Raw genomic sequence first — 17,200 nt, 5'->3', positions numbered from 1 at the left:
TACAAAAGTGAAAAATCTTAATCCAACTCAAATTCAGCCTCTCTCTTATATCAGCAACCTCTACTAAAAACTCCACCACTCTTCAAACAGTAGAAAAACTAAATATGTAGATTATATGCACTAAGAAGTGACCACCACTATATAACACTAAAAAGGCAACATGGCTCCCACTTAACCAAACAGCAGACCAGCCCCTATGATCACAACTGTTAAAAACTCCTACATGATCATACTGCCCCTCCTTAACCTCAAAACTAATAAGATATACCCTGCATATAAACCCAAGAAAAATTAACCAACTGGGCACTAAAACATAAACCCCACACTCAAATCTACATATATCTGACTAAGCAGTCTCAATTCTCATCCTCTTAGTCCACGTTCCATTCTCTACTAAAAAAAATCGCATTTAATTAAATTGAACAGAACACACCAGTTACCCATCAGGTCATGTCACTTAAGTCTAACTTTCCTCAACTTTATCTCAGCCACTAAGAACCTCCTTTTTTTTTTTTTCTTTTTTTTTTTAATTTCAGTTTCTGTTTTGTTTTGAAACTTTGTAACACTGACAGTCTCAAAAAAACTCCAGCTTTACTCCTTAGCACATCGCCTACTCCGAGGTACTCTCTGCCTAATATATAAAGCTATGATAAACCCAGAACTGCTGGACATGCTACACCTAAAGAAATCCCAATCCCTCCGAGCTACACGTCCTGGGGATCTAAACCTTGTCACCACAATAAACAGGACATGCTACACCTAAAGAAATCCCAATCCCTCCGAGCTACACGTCCTGGGGATCTAAACCTTGTCACCACAATAAACAGGACATGCTGGACGGATAGATTCCTGTCCCAGAGATTTCCCATACTCTGGAACAAGCTACCCATCTATGTCAAGCAAAGTTCCTCATTAGCACTCAAGAAAAATCTTGATGAGTGAATGGGAAATAGGAAATACACCTTGGGGATCAGTTCTGTGGCTCTGCTCGACAGGGGCACAGGAAAACAACTTTCTTGGGTGGCATAAGCCAGGGAGTCTTGTTGGTTAGGCTTACTTAGGCCTTTGGGCCGATAGCCTAGTACTTACCTATAAACCTAAATTGTAACGGATTTGTTGTGGTTACAGCTGGCATGTACCTAAAGGGGTCCACCTTTGTTAACTAGATTAATCTGTACCCTTAACCTCCTCCTCCAAAAAGAACACTGCTTTAATCCAAAACACTGCAAACTATTACATAACACTTTAACCACTACAACTAAACCTCATCCCTACATACTATAAACCAAGAACCCAGCTTGCACTACAAGTCCCATTTTTAATTGTGCTAATCAGCATCCAATGTTGTTCAAATACTCTTCTAATCAACTGAAAACACTGTCAATATATACAAACTGTATAACGTTAAATCTTAACCTTCCAATTTACAAATACCATACTTTACTTTTTCTGTAGTGTATGCTTTACCTCTTTTGTTTTGATTCAACCATGGCATGATAAAGACTATGGACAAAGTTTTCTAAGATTATACACAATAATGTACACCTGCACTGAATCTACAAATGGCCCATCTAGATTAGTGCTATACCCTGGTTAATTGCCATTCATTCATAAATAAATACGTCAGATATGCAGGATTTCCTCAAAACATCAGTGATAAAAGACAGGCCTCTTTAGGTACCTGCATAGGCATGGATATTTTCACAATACTCTACCTGGTTTATTTATTTAAACTACACAACTGCAAGGTTTAAATTCGGGCATCATATCAGACTTCAGGGAACTAGAACATGCAAGATGCATTTTTCTCTGCTACTATATGTAGTAGTGGAGTGGGAATAAAAGTGCAAGTTTATGATGAAAGAAACAATCTACACTGTGAAAACAGACAGTACAATGTATAGAATGAACACAATCCAAATTCACTATCAGCAGATATGATTAGTCAGACAAATGCACTGATGGCATAAAAAGAATGCAAGCTCACACATAGTGAAGTCACAGACTCCCGCACTATCATACGACAGAAAATTATCTGAATGCTTCATATATCAATAGTACAACAGAACAGCTTAGGATGGCTTGCAAAATATTAGATACTACAACAGTACCATATATGCCCCATCTGTCTTTTGGACATCAGACAAATCAATTAAGCTCCTTGTGCGATATCAGGTTCATTAGCTCTATCCACCTGCATAATGTAGGATAACAAGCAAATTTCTTGCATTCCAAGTATGGTCATCAGACAAACCACTGACATCAACGGCCTTCACTAAATAAAGTGAAATAAAACACGAATACATTTTCTAACAGAGAGCAAGCTAAGCAGAATACCACTTGGGTGTGTACAGGGAATATGGTGTTTAATCTCAAAGACTACAAATAAAAATTAAAGCACTGCAAACGCAAATTAAAAGGCAGTTTTTATATGTAATTCCCCCTCGTACTCATTTCAGTAACAAGTTTCTACAAAAGTCTTCTTCACAATGCATGCCTTACCTTTCATCTTAATATAAAATTCTCCTAAGAGGTTCTCCAGCTCCCCCTCAATTACGCACATGTTCTGTAAAAAGTAGAGTAAAGTTTTACTATAGCTGTGACTGAGTACATTAATACAGTATCCAGAAGCATATTAAGTAAACATACGCGTCTGTGTTGGGTAGCATGCAGAATGTGATTATTTCACACTTATTAATAAACATGCAATCAACAATTTTAGGAGTGTAGATACTTTCATACCTGATCTTTATTTTACCTAATTTTGTTAACGAGGTAAAATCGACTAGATGCTGTGAAACACTTATAAAGCATATCAGAATTTTCAAGATTAAGAGGTAACATGCAAATATGGAATTCACTGATTAGTATCTTTAATACAACTACCAGATATTGACTGGACATGTAACATGCCTCCCCCTTAATCTACAACCACTTTTAAAGCTATAAGCCAGTACATACAATGCATGTCCTTAAATTTATATTAAAGAAGGCTGCTGTATTATATATTCAGCACTACAATGGCTAGTAGCATTACTGCACAGGCTTATTATGAACTAGCATTTCATAGCAATACACTGGAGTAATTGAAATAACAGGATTTAAATCATCTGACACTATGCAATTTCTGCTTTATTATGTACTCTGGCATTCTATACAGCATATACAGTCATTATAACAAAATATGCTTACCGATCAGTCTTCCACATCTCGCCATCAGTATATCAAGGCTTCTATTCCTGTGACTTCTCAATGGGCTTTTCCCCTGACCAATAAGGTAACTTCTCTGCAATACCATGATCAGAACCCCCGAGTGAGGTAGTATATTAATACACATCCTGCTGTACACAAATGATCTGGACTTTGTAGATGTGGTATCCTGACTATATGACTTCTGCATCTGTTCTGGGTGTGTGACTGTGTGGCTCTTGAATTTAAACTAAATAAGACATTGGGTCTATAGTTTTGCCCCCTTGGTTCTTCTGCCTCCATGCCTACTAGCCATCAAACTTCCCTTATTGGTCTTCAGATGATTTGTTCATTCACCACTAGGCAGTTTCCACTGTGAAGACAAGAACCAACTGGAATGGGTTGCCATACAGGAACTAATGACATGGTCTGTGAGCCTACTGACATCACAACAATGACAGTATCATATCCCCTTCCTCAGCTGGACGACATGAGCACCTACCTCATCACAGGGCATTCTACACTTTCCCCACTTGAGGGTGTTTTTTTCCCCCCACATGCTAAATGAGTGCTACAATTATTGATATGAAATCACAAGTCCAGCCAGCCCTAGTTATTATGGTGCTGTTGAAGTCTCTCCTTGCTTTGCAGTGATTACCTAACCACCCCCACCCCCAATGGGAAAAGCCAGTATCAGCAACTTGCTCTCGTCTTTCCTTGTTCATACAACACAATGTCCACTATTCAGACCATTTCTCCATACCACAAAGTTGGTCTTTGTTCTTAGTATGACCAGTTATAATGGATTGACTAATCTTCAGTACACTTTCTTGAAATATGTATTATCACCTTATCCCTTTTGTGCAAATTAGGCTGAAATCTTCTTTGTCATAACATTGTTTCTGCCTTTGCTGATTTCTCCTCAACTGAACCATATCATTTGTATGGTCTTGAATTAAAAATGTAGCAGCACAAAGCAAAGTGCATCAAAGCCTTCTACTTAAGATTAACTGTACTACATTCCTTGAAGCAGTGTTTCTATATTCCAGCACTGTCAAGTAACAGCCACATTTATCATCATTACTGACGTTTCTTTATTGGGTTTGCTGACTTTTTATACTACTCTTTCTACCTGACCACTGGTCTGCAGATGTCAGTTTACATGGGATGTTTAAATGCCCAGTCTCAAACAAAATGTCTGAATTCTTAACTTCTGAACTGCGGTCCACTTTCTGAAATGACAGTCTCTAGAACACCCCTACAAACAAAAATACTCCACTGTAGTACTTGTAGTATCATACAATTTAACTACATCCGCAGACTTGGAGTAGTTGTAAACAGCAACCAAACACTGCTGATTTCTTGAAAATGTGTTTGATCCAATCTTGTTCCAAGACAGCTCTGGCATATATTGTTAATCAGCTCTTTTCAGGACTCAGATTATACAACTTAATACATATATGAAAAGCAACAATTCTTTAGAATTCTAATAACACCACCTGCCATATTTCTTCATTATTTTCTCTGCCTAATCAGACATCACTGACCAACAGACAGCCTCTCAAGCTCTCTCTTTATACTTCAGTATACCTAAGAGTGAATCCCAGATTTTCCAAGCATAATTTCCCTCAGCTAGTTAGATGCAATTACTTTATACAACTTGAATATACAACCCTCAAATACAGCTGATTTTGTCTCAGAATATAATACACTGATTTGTGGGTGCACTAATAATTGGACAGATCAGCCCTTACATTGCAGATTTGTTGAGTAGCTGCAACTGTGTCTTCTACAGTACACTTTCATTAGATGATTCTGTTACTTGTGGAATAACTTAAAAGACTACTAAATCTTGCTGCAAAATATCTGGTTTCATTATTTGAGAGAGACACTGCTTATCAGCTATTTGCATGTCTGATGTACAAGTGAATTATATTCTTTGTGGTGATTTATTGTCCATCTTGACCAAAAAAAGTAGTTATGTCTTACCATAACTTTCCATCTGTATTGTTGATCCTCGTTCAGTCATTACGCATGGGTATAGGTTCCGACCTCGGAACCAAGCCGGCCATTTTCCAAGCTCGTGTCAGCTTCAAACTCTCGAGCTAAACTCTTACCCACAATCCCCCTCTCCCTGTTACCTCAGATTGAGTTTGCAAGTCAAAATAAGGTAGAGGCTACCTCTGGTCAAATAACCTAAGAGAACCGGATGGCAAGATCCACTAGAAGCCACAGGAGGGGGAAGGAGGGAGGGTCGTAATGACTGAACAAGGATCAACAATACAGATGGAACGTTATGGTAAGACAACTTCTTTATCTGATATTGTTAATCCTCGTTCATTCCTTACGCATGGGACAGAGTCCCCAGCTACCTCTATTCCTGGGAGGCTCTCATGGAAGGCCATTCCTGAGCACCAGAGAACTGAAAGATGCTCTTTCCCAAATCCAATTTGTAATCATTGATGAAGGTATGAGGCATAGCCCAAGCTGCAGCTGCACAGATGTCATGTAAAGAAGCTCGGGCATGGAAGGCAGCAGAAATTACCACTGTTGAATGAGCTTTCATGGTAGTAGGCAACGAGATATTACGTTGTGTATAAATGAAGGTCACACAGTCCTTCAACCATCTAGCTAATGTGATCTTAGCAACAGCAGATCCTAATCTAGGTCCAGAAAAGGACAAAAATAACTGGTCAGATTTACAAAGGACCTAGTCCTGTTTAAGTAAAAATGGATTTGCCTGTGGATACCTAGGGTATGTAGGCAATACTATCCTCTATTTGAATGATTGGGAAAAAAACTGGCAATTCAATGGTTTGATTAATGGACATTTCAGAGATCACTTTAGGCAGAAAAGATGGATTAGTTCTCAGAGACACTATCTCTATGAAAAATCAAGTATGGACTCTTGATATATAAAGCTTGAAGCTCAGAAATACATCTGGAAGAAGTAATGGTGACCAAAAACAAGGTTTTCTATGACAAACGCTTGAGGTTGCAAGAAGAGGCTGGTTCGAAGGGTGGTATTGTCAGAGCTTGTAGAACTAATGATAAATCCCATGGTTGAATAGGTTCTCTAAAAGGTGGCTTCAGATGATTCACACCTTTTATGAAGGTCTTGCACAATTTGTGGGACATAAGAGAGGAATCTTGGACACCCTCATGGAAATTAGAAATTGCATCCAAATGAACTCTAATGGTAGAGGCCGATAGACCCAATTGGAAAAGGTCGGCCAGATAGTCTAGTATTATGGACACTGGTGCTGAGAAGGGATCTACTGGTCTATCTTTCAGTCAAAAGGTAAATCTTTTCCACTTGCTCAGATAAGTAATTCTAGTGGAAGACTTATGAGATGCAATGAGAATGTCACGTACTGGTAAAGAAAGATCATTCTGCCTGGCAATCAAGGGAACTGGAGTAGCCAAGCTGTGAGCTTCAGGCTGTTCAAGTTGGGATGAATCCGGTTCTGTGGATGTGAGATCAACTCCGGTGTTGGATGGAGAATCCATGGTCGATCTAGTAGGAGAGGCCACAGGAAGGGGAACCAAATCTGTCAAGGCCAATATGGTGCTATGAGGATCACCTTGCTCTTCAACTGACAGGCGTTCTTCAGAAACTGGGGAATGAGGGAAAAGTGTGGGAATGCGTAAAGAAGACCGGAGGGCTAATCGTGGACTAGAGCGTCCCTGGGTGACTGCCCCGGAGGGGGAATTAGGGCAAAGTAGTTGCTGCATTTGTAGTTGGTATGAGATGCAAAGGGGTCGCAGCAAGGACGGCCCCAGCGGTGGAAGATCTCCGCCACTATCAAGGCATTCAGGAACCACTCGTGAGGTTGAAGAATGCACTTGCTGAGTCTGTCTGCAATCACGTTGGAACTCCTGGGAATGTGCATTGCTAGAAGAAAATGGTTGGTAGCCATTGCCATATCCTCATGGCCTCTCGACAAAGGGGGTAAGATTTAGTTCCACCTTGCTTGTTGATGTACCAGACCACCACCATGTTGTCTAGCTCTAGAACATTTACATGCAGATGGGCCTCCAGTTCAGACCAAGTGCCTTGGACTGTCTGTCCCTGACATAGCCCCAGCCCCACCCCATCAGGGAGGCATCCGTGGTCACTGTGGCCTTGGGTTGCTGGGGGGAGAAGGGGTGAGACCATTGTGACAGACTGTGTCTCATCCAATTTAAATCTTATTTGCACCTGTGGGTTACTCGAATCATGGCTGAAAGAGGATGCTGAAAGGGATACCATTGGGTCAGCAGTAGCCATTGTAGAAGCCTCATGTGAAACCTGGCCAGGGGGACAATGGTGATTGAGGCTGCCATGGAACCCAACAGCTGTAGAACCGAGTGAGCTGTGGATTTCTCCCTTGAAAGGATTGGAATCAGTTGTTGCTTTATCCTTAAAATTCTGTGCTCTGGAATGGCAGCTTTGCAGTTCTTTGTGTCCAAGATAACCCCTATGAATTCTGTCGACTGAGATGGGATGAGATTGGATTTTTGCCAGTTTATGGTTATGCCTAGCCTTTGTGCAGCGAGGAGAGAGTATGTCAGGGCATCTTCCAGTAGATGTCTGGTGGGGGTAGAAATGAGCCAGTTGTCTAGGTATGGAAATACCTGGAATCCTTGAAGTGGCAAGTTAGCTGTGATGACTGCCATGCACTTTGTGAACACTCTGGGAGCTGTAGAGAGTCCGAAGGGCAGTACTCTGAACTGGTAGTGACTGGCTCCCACACGGAAGCGCAGAAATCTTCTTGATGGCCTGTCCACTTATGTGGTAGTACGCATCTTGAAGATCTATCGAGCACATCCAATCACCTTTTTCCAGAAGCAGGAGGATAGACTGTATTGTGACCATCCAGAATTTTTGTACTCTCACAAACTTGGTCAATACACTGCGATCCAAAACTGGTCTCCAGTCCCTGGTTTTCTTTGGCACCAAAAATAGTCCTGAGTTAGAATCCAGATCCTATCTGATCTGGAGGGTCTATTTGGATGACTCTCTTTCTTAGCAGCTTTTCTATCTCTAGTGCTGCCTCTTCCCTTTCACTGGGTGGAACGTCGGGAAGGTTTTTTGAAGGGACAGGAGAAATATCGAAGAGGATATGATAACCTCTGGTTATAATCCTTTGTACCCAAGAATTGGTGGTGATGGTTAGCCAGGCAGAAGGGTACAAGGAGAAACGACCCCCAACAACCTCCAGAGGAAAGGATTTGGGCCGCTCTTCAGGAGCGCTGATAGGGTTAGCCAGGGAAAGAGTCCCTGGAGCCCTGGTTATGCAGACCCCCTCTGCCCCAAAAGGAGAGTCTTCCCTGTGAGTTTCTCCCTCTGCCTCTAGGGGAGAACTCAGCCTGTGTGTCATGGAAAGGACCCTGAGATTTCTTGAACCATATCTTCCCACTCTTTTGGTTTCAGGAGAAAGCACATTGAGGGGAAGAATAGCGGACACCTATGGCAGAAAGGGTCTTACCGTCCTGTTCACATCTGGCCAATGTGCTTTTAATTTTGGGTCCAAATAACGAAGAGGCCTCAATGGGGTTAAGAAAGGAAGCCTTAAAGGGTTCCGCAAAATTGCACAAGCGCATCCAGACATGTCGTCTCAAGACCACAGCTGAACCCGCTGCTCCTTCTGATGTGTGAGATATCAGTCGCATAGAGGAGTTAGACATTGACTCAATGGTGGCCAGCTGAGAGGCCACTTTGTCACGGACCTCATGAGACATGGCACGAGCCAAGGTTTTAGAGAGCTCAGAAATCAGATCCCTTTGAAGCCTGGTAAAGTGTGCCATATAATTCAGGGACCTGATAGTAAAGGTCGCTGATGCAAAGGTGTGCTTCCCTATCCTGTCCAGGGTCCGGGACTATTAGGCGGATGGACAGTCTGGCTTTCTTCTTCTGCCAGATCCTTTTTGTTGCAGCTGCCACCACCAAAGCATCCATAGGAAGACCTTTTGACCAATGGGGATCCATAGCAGGAGGGGACAAAATCTTATCTGGCCTCCGGGGAATAGCTTCGACAGTGTCAGGAGCCTTCCAAGCACGCTGCATGATAAGCTGGACAAGTTCATCGGCAGGTGGAGTAACTCAGGAAGGGGGGGGGGCAGGTGCGAAAAGCCCGCAGGAACACAGATTCCTCAGAGGTCGGATTAGAGGACCGACAGTCACCTCTCTGTTTCAGGATTTTGAGGATATCACCAAAGGATACCTCTCAGAGTGTGATCGAAGGGATCCTTCCCCCTCATCAAAATCTGTCTCTTTAGTGAGGGACTCCTCTGTGGAGTCCATGTGCTTTCTCTTACATGAACTTTTCTGGTGGACTTCCTCAGCAGGAGAAGCTGAGGAAGACAATGGAAAAGGTGTTTCCTGTGGGAATATGTCCCGAGGCCCTTGCACCCAGTGTCTGCTTGGTGCGGCTTGTGAAACCAGTGTACCAGAGGAGGGCGGAGGAATAGACAGTCCAGTATCGCCAGCAGCAGGGAAAGCCTTCTCCATCAGTTGGAAGGCTGGTCCACCTGAAGAGGAGTGAATGTCCAGGACTGGGGTCACCCCTCCCCTAAGTGGCTCAGCCTGCCGACCCAGAGTCCCCGGATGGCTGTGGAGCAGCAAACTATGCGCGTCACAACTGACATTCTGGATTGTAGCAAAACATTCTTGCCATGAAGGAAACTGCGGTTCCTTAATGAGATCCATAAAGGGAACAGCAGAAGGGGAAGACTGTGCTATATCCGTGGACTTCAAAGGCAATGAAGGAGGAGAATAAGAAGGGGTCTTTGGAGATGGATGATCACCTCTCCCAAGGAAGGTTAGTTCCTGGGGGTGGGGGGGTGGGATACCTCTGGCCAAGAACATCTGATCCACAAGACACAACACAGTGTTCGGAAAGGCTTCTAGTGGACCTCACGAAGACTGAGGGAGAAACAGGCCTGTCCACAGAAGAGGCAAACTCAGTGCCCATCTCACCGGTCTGCACAGAGAACAACGATGCAGAGAGAGACTGGACTACGAGTGCCTGCACCAAAGAAGTCATCGGTGCTGAGGTCACGAAGTGGTTGTCAGTACCAAAGCTGGAACCGACAAAACTGGAGTCAACAATAAAGGCGTTGGTTCCAAGTAAGATGTCTGAGCCGAAGTGGTCAAGGTCTGCACCGACAGAGCGGTCGATGCAGATACAGTGGTAATAGTTTGAACCGAGAAGCCCCTCAGTGCCGATATAGTGAAGGCTGCAGAAGAAGACGGAGCCGAGATCTCTAATGGAGCCGAAGGTCTAGGCACCAAAAGCACTGGGGCTGACTGAGTGAGCTTCGGAGCCAAAACTTTAGCCTTTTTAGGTTTTGGTTGGCGGGAGTCCCCAGCCGGGGATGAAGGCAAAGATTTAGCCTTGGTAGGAACATCCAAGATTTTCTTATGGGCTCTAGGAGGGGTTGAGGACTCCGACGCAGAAATAGCCTCTGAAAAGGGAGATTTAAGAAGTCCCTTTAGCAACAACTTGTTTTTCCTTTCCAACAAAGTTCTATTTGAAAAGTTTACACAGATAGTACAGGGCGGGTCAACAGATAAGTGGGATGCCCCCAAACAATAAACGCACAAAGAGTGTGCATCAGATGTAGGTAGTGTCCACAATGAAAACTCGTTTAAACCCCGGACTACCTTTCCTATCTGCCATGATAGTAAAATTAGATAGTAGAAAAGGGTACGAGCAATAGTACAAAAGAATACCCGAAGGTATGAAAAAAGGAAAGATTACCAACGATGGTAAGGGGAGCAATACCTTGCGGTAAAAAAGTAGAGAAAAAAGAGAAGAAAAACTCAAGAAAATATGGTTGCTAGATGCGATAGGGTAAGAGACAACAAAATAGAAACTTTTCTGACAGAAAAGTAATATAAATGACTATTAGACAACAAATAACTACTTCACTCAAGAGAAGCGGCTTGACACAACCAAATGGCAACGTGGCAAACGAAATCTGGGGTAACAGGGAGAGGGGGATTGTGGGTAAGAGTTTAACTTGAAAGTTTGAAGCTGAAGCGAGCTTGGAAAATGGCAGTCTCTGTTCAGAGGTCGGAACCGATACCTATGCGTAAGAAATGAACAAGGATTAACAATATCAGTACCACAGATATATTTGTAGAATTTCTCACATCCAGAAACAATAGCCAACATCTACATCTCCATAACAGCATATCTAATTTGTTCATCTTATCACTTAAGACATAGGTACAATTACAACAGAAAAGAAAAAACATATTAATATTTTTCATTTACACACATACATTCCATGTGTTTTTTTCTTTATAATGAATCTCTCTCAGTCCAGCATTACATAAACTGCTCAGTTCTTGCCTTCCCTTAAACCTCACTCCTCCTGAGCATTACACTGCATGTATTGTTCCTATAAAATCCAGCTATTTCTATGCAATTTGTTCTTCCCCTTTCTAATGGTCCACCTTCTAGTTTTATTTATTTTTTTTATCTCCTTTACAATATTCAATACTGCTGATACAGTTGGTTCGGATTTTCATTTCAATTTTCTAGCAATTGCTTTTTGGCAGACAACAGAATTAAACTTAAGGCCTTACAATGTCTACACAATTTAGATCCAGAGTTCAAGCAGACATTTGCTCCCCATATTTCTGACAGAGTACTTTGTAGGGACTTTTTAAAATCAGTAAACTCATTACTCTCCCAAAAACATGTTCTCATTTACCATTTCCTTTCCCATCACACCTCTAACATTTGCTATCTACCTGAGGAAAAAGTCTTTAATGACTGCTTGCTGTATAAAGAAACATATGCAAACATTTCTAAGCAAAATCCTAAACCTTCTGGATTTACATGTCCTCCCATTGTTCAGTAGCAACATGCCTTGATTTTCTAGTCTCTCCAATGTTTTCTAACTTCCTCTTACGGATTCCTTTAGTTAAAGCTATATTTTATATGCCCTACTAATTATCCCGTTTTTAACATCAGCCTCTGCTCTAGATTAGACTAAAGTCTACTAGAAGCAGGTATTTTGCTGAAGACTTCCTTATTCCTTTCTCTTTGGCTATACCCTGATCTCAATACCTGGTAGGGAAGGCAGTCTCTAGCCTACAGTGCAAAATTCTTCTTGGGCAAATCCCGCATAATTCTCCCTCTCTAGTTACTTGCTCCTAATAACTTGGTTCCTTTGCCAGTTCTGTTTTTTTCAAGTAAATTCCAGCCGTCACATTTATTTTCTGAACCCCTACTTGCAGCCATCCCTACTGAAAAATCTTTTTTCCATTCTCATGTTGGCTTTATTCTTAGAATACTTTATGAATATACTATTCTGCATGGTTATTCTCCTTAAAGAGATGCATCCAAAATCACACTCTCTTTCCTTATTTCTTCACCCCCCCCAATCATTTCATTTTCTATTAAGAGAATCTATTTATCCCGCTTAACTCTTATCATCCTTCCATCCCAAATAAATTCCTTCAGCTAAATTCCTTTAACTCTATTATTGTCCAAAACTTCTCCTCTGGTTGATAAAGACATGCCTGAACTGTATACAAGAATTAAGGGACTAAAAGCATTTTCACTGCTTGTATCTTACTATTAGCTTCCAGTTAAAGTTTTTGTATTATCTTTTTAGTCTCCTTCCACAGAGCCTTAAACTGACATAAAACAGAAACCCTTTTAAACCATACTCAAATACTTCACCCCTAACCAATTCATGAGTGGGTATATAATTTACATCTATAACCACTGCTCATCTTCATTAGTTTTATACCCCAAAAAGATTTGAATGGTCTCAAAATATTCCACACCAAGCTGGACTTCTTTTATTACCATACCAATTATATCCTTGAATTTCTGAGTTTTCTTTGTCCATGGCTCTAATATAAAAAAGGAAAGAGGACAACCCCCACCTGATTCCTCCATTCAAACAGGAACCCTCCCACTTTTAATTATAGTCTAATCCTTCGTATATCTTCCTAATTAACCTTATTATTTGATTAAGGGAAGCATGTGTTACCCAGTGCCCTACTCATAAAATCCCAGCTTATTCTATTGAATTCTCTCTCTCCAAGAAACAACAAAATAATTATTTTCTTGCATCCTGCTTCCCTCTGGGTGATCATTCTTCTATTAATGTGGTCAGATATTTTCATCCCCCTCATTAAATCACATTGATTCATACAAATCAATTTTGGCAATACATTTGCCATTCTTTTAGCTAGAACAGACTTGATGATCAAGGTTTAAAATTGAAATGGGTCTACATGAACCCAAGTCGGATGGGTCTTTTCCCTTCTTGGGTAATACAGCCACCACAGCTTTCTTCCAAGATGCTAGTATTTCCCTCCATTTAACATATTAAAAAAACCTTACAGATCTTTTCTTTCCTCCTACCTTCCAAACTTCGACAGGAATACCATCTGCTCCTGAAGACTTCTCTGTAGATTGATTATACATCCAAATTTTTTAATCCCATCTCCTCCTCTCTTAACTATTTAGTTGTTGAGCCTAATCTTCCTCTAACCTTGACATAATTAAGTTTTCCATTTTTTTTCCTTTTTCTTGGTTTCCACATTGCTCTGTTTTACAGATATTTTCATAAAGTTTCCAAAACAGTGCTCAAACATCTATTGGATTTCTTATATTTTTGTCAAACTCATCGTGCTAAATTTTTTTGTGCTCTGGAGTCAGAGTTATTTAACAGCAATCTTTCTAAACTCAGCATTTTATCCAAATACTCCCTTTATTCTCGCTCTCCCACTCTGCAGTTGCTCCTCCTCTTGTGTGAGATTCTATTTATTCTGTAATACATTTAACCTTTGTCAGCTGCTCTAATTTATATCACTTCTTAACCACATTTGTTTCTCTTATTTTTACCTGATCATGAACTCCATTTTCATTTTATCCCATTCACTAGCTGTCCCCTTTTGAATATACTTCTTTTTCAGACAGAAAAAAATTCCAGGCTCTGATGACCAAGGCTAAACACCACACGTAGATTTACTGATGTAAAAAATAAAAAAAAGTTAGTGCTTTCGCAGCAACAAAATACCGCTGCTTCAGATCATTTCAGAACCTAGTAAACTATCTTCTTATATAGAAATGTAAAAATACAGCAAATCAATCCATGCTACTAAACATTGACTGAACATCCAATCTGATACCACCAAAAAGAGCATATTTATATATTGTGACAGTTCTAGAATCAAGTTAACAACCAATAAAGATATAGGAGGTCATTCATACACAAAAACAATTCACTGTTGTCATAAATATGCAGATACCACCAAAAACAGCATATTTACATATTGTGACAGTTCTAGAATCAAGTTAACAACCAATATATAAACATAGGAACTCTAGGTCTAGGTTCCCTACATTAGACCAACAGCTCGGAAGATCGACACTCAAAACACAGACGCTAGAAGAACGGAACCTCAAAAAACACGAAAGTTCACATGCCCGACACACCACAATCCCGACACTGAACAAAAAATGTTCACTGTTACACACAACACAAGCACACCAACAACCTAAAAACCTACACTACACCTTATACAAAACTATCTATGCACTAACCTTAACCCAAACCCTAACCCTAAGGTCCGTAACACTGACATTACCCACTTCCTAACCCTAAGGTCCCTCACTATTGCACACTAACCTTACCTGCACCCTAACCCTAAGTCCCTCACTATCGCACACTTACCTTACCCGCACCATAACCCTAAGTTCCTCACTATCGTACACTTACCGGGTCACGCTCACAAGTTACCCCTGTAGGTGTTTTCGATGTCAGGATTACGACTTGTTGGTCATCTGCTTCATCGTTCTTCTGGCGTCAGAGTTTTGTGCGTCGATCTTCCGTGCTGTCGGTCTAACTTAGGGAACTCATATTATATATATATATATATATATATTATATATAAATAAATGGACTGAATAGACCACATTAATTGCCTAAAACTATTAAGACTATAAAAATAGTACATAGCATATAAAAGTAAAATCATGGCACATATAAACCACACTCAACCAAATCTCTTACTATTGTTCACTGCTTTAATGGATGTGAATTCAACACTGATCCAAGTGATATGTTATCATTCAGGCCTGGATATACATGTGCCTGTAATGACAGAACCCATCTCAATTCCTTTTCTTCCGTCTTAGTGCTCACATCACCACCTCTTATCTACCAGCAATTCCAATACTAAACACTTAAATTAGTAGTCTTCAGACTCATGTAATCAAGCCCAGCTTGCAAGTTAATAGATTGCCACCGTTTCAGGAGTTCTGTATATGCAGTATCATATGTGGGCATCTTCAATTTTCAAGAGCCACGAGGGACAACGTTATGGTAGACAGATGCCTCAAGGTGTAAATTTGCCATTGCAGCCATTTATATCTGTAAAACTTATTTTCAAGTTCTTTATACTGAACTTTAAAACTCTCAAAATAGTGTCAATAACTGTAGAATTATCCTCTGAATAGTTAGTTGGTATGCTGAATAGAGGACTGGAATCAACTTGCAAAATGTGATTCCAGCGGTCCATTTTGGACAAACCAGAAACACTAGGATTGTAGTACAGCTACAAATTGGTGACTTCTGCCAAGTCCAGTTGCAACCACAAAAAAAAGAACACATGAAGGCCAAAAAGTTGCAGATCAGGCATTGAATATATCCACAAACAAAAAATTCCATGCTCTGACCACCATGGCTAAACACCACACAGATTTACTGATGTAAAAAATAAAAAGGTTAGTGCATTCATGGCAATGAAATACCGCTTCATCACACCATTTCAGAACCTAGCAAACAATCTTCTTGTATAGAAATTTAAGAACACAACTGACAAATCCATGTTACTAAACAATGACTGAACATCCAATCAGATACCATCAAAAAACAGCATCTTTTACTATTGTGACAGTTCTAGAATCAAGTTAACAAGTAAATAAAAACCAGTAGAAACAGTTGTTTTGTGTGGGTGTTGAACCCTGTACCTTGTATCTGTGGGGCTGAAGCATTAACCATTGTGAAAGAAAATGCAAAACCCACACAAACTCCACAAAGTAAAACACAAACTGGCAAAGGTGAACAAACACCACTACTTGGACCAAATGTCCAATATACGCAGTTAAACCTGGAAATAATTTAATGGTTTTAAAAGTTCTTTTTTAAAATTGCCAAGATACGATAAGCACTTTCATTTTGTTATTAAAAACTTCATCAGCTAACCCATTATTAACCACTGTGCCAATTTTCAACATGACCCGATTGCAGTAAATTACATAGAAGGACGTATATTTAAAGTGTCAACAGCGGTTTTGCTACTGGATTTTGGAGAGAACACAGATTGTTTATTGGGTGCTACATTGTTACTGCATATTTATAACAGTAAATGTTACTGGTGTATGAATGACCCTCTATATTTTTACTGTTTAACTTGATTCTAGAACTGTCAATATGTAAAATATGCTGGTTTTGATTGTACCCGATTAGATGTTCAATGTTTAGTAACATGGATTGGTCAATTGCATTTTTAAATTTCTATACAAGATGATTTACTAGGATCTGAAATGGTCTGAAGAAGCGGTACTTCATTGCAGCAAAAGCACTAACATTTTTATTTTTTTACATCAATAAATCTACGTGTGGTGTTTAGCCAAGGTGGTCGGAGCCTAGAATATTCTGTTTGCTTGTGGGCATATTTGACCTTTGCCTGATCTGCCATTTTTGGGCTTCATTTATATCTCTCTTTCCTGATAACTCTCAAATAACTTCCAATGTTCATTCCTCAAATTCCTCTCTTTTTGACAGGTAGGTGGGAAGAGCCAGTGTCTCATTTTAACTTCATTACCCTACATTTTTATCTTAGTTTTTACTGATGCATGATCTGAAACAGCTATTGTAGGTTTGTCAAAGCTTTCAAATAAAATGCACATTTCTGTGAAACAGAATTTCTGTCCAGTCTAGCCCAGTTATTGTACCTTAGGGAATATGTGTAAATTATGTCCAAATTCCT

The 17,200-nt window shown here is 40.4% G+C and overlaps 1 protein-coding gene across 5 annotated transcripts in view; it reads right to left on the bottom strand.

Moving 5' to 3' along the window:
* RIPOR2 (RHO family interacting cell polarization regulator 2) overlaps positions 1–17,200 on the bottom strand; it is a 3,249,967-nt gene that overhangs the window by 1,403,418 nt on the left and 1,829,349 nt on the right. For all 5 annotated transcript variants that reach the window (XM_044067082.1, XM_044067086.1, XM_044067083.1 and 2 more), the window contains one exon: positions 2,503–2,566. In XM_044067082.1, the coding sequence (XP_043923017.1) occupies positions 2,503–2,566 (64 nt within the window). The remainder of the gene's footprint in view (positions 1–2,502; positions 2,567–17,200) is intronic.

The sequence above is a fragment of the Protopterus annectens genome, chromosome 3.part1, assembly GCF_019279795.1.
Source record: "Protopterus annectens isolate FY-2018-M chromosome 3.part1, PAN1.0, whole genome shotgun sequence".
NCBI lineage: Eukaryota > Metazoa > Chordata > Ceratodontiformes > Protopteridae > Protopterus > Protopterus annectens.
This window is presented reverse-complemented; position numbering and strand designations above follow the sequence as displayed.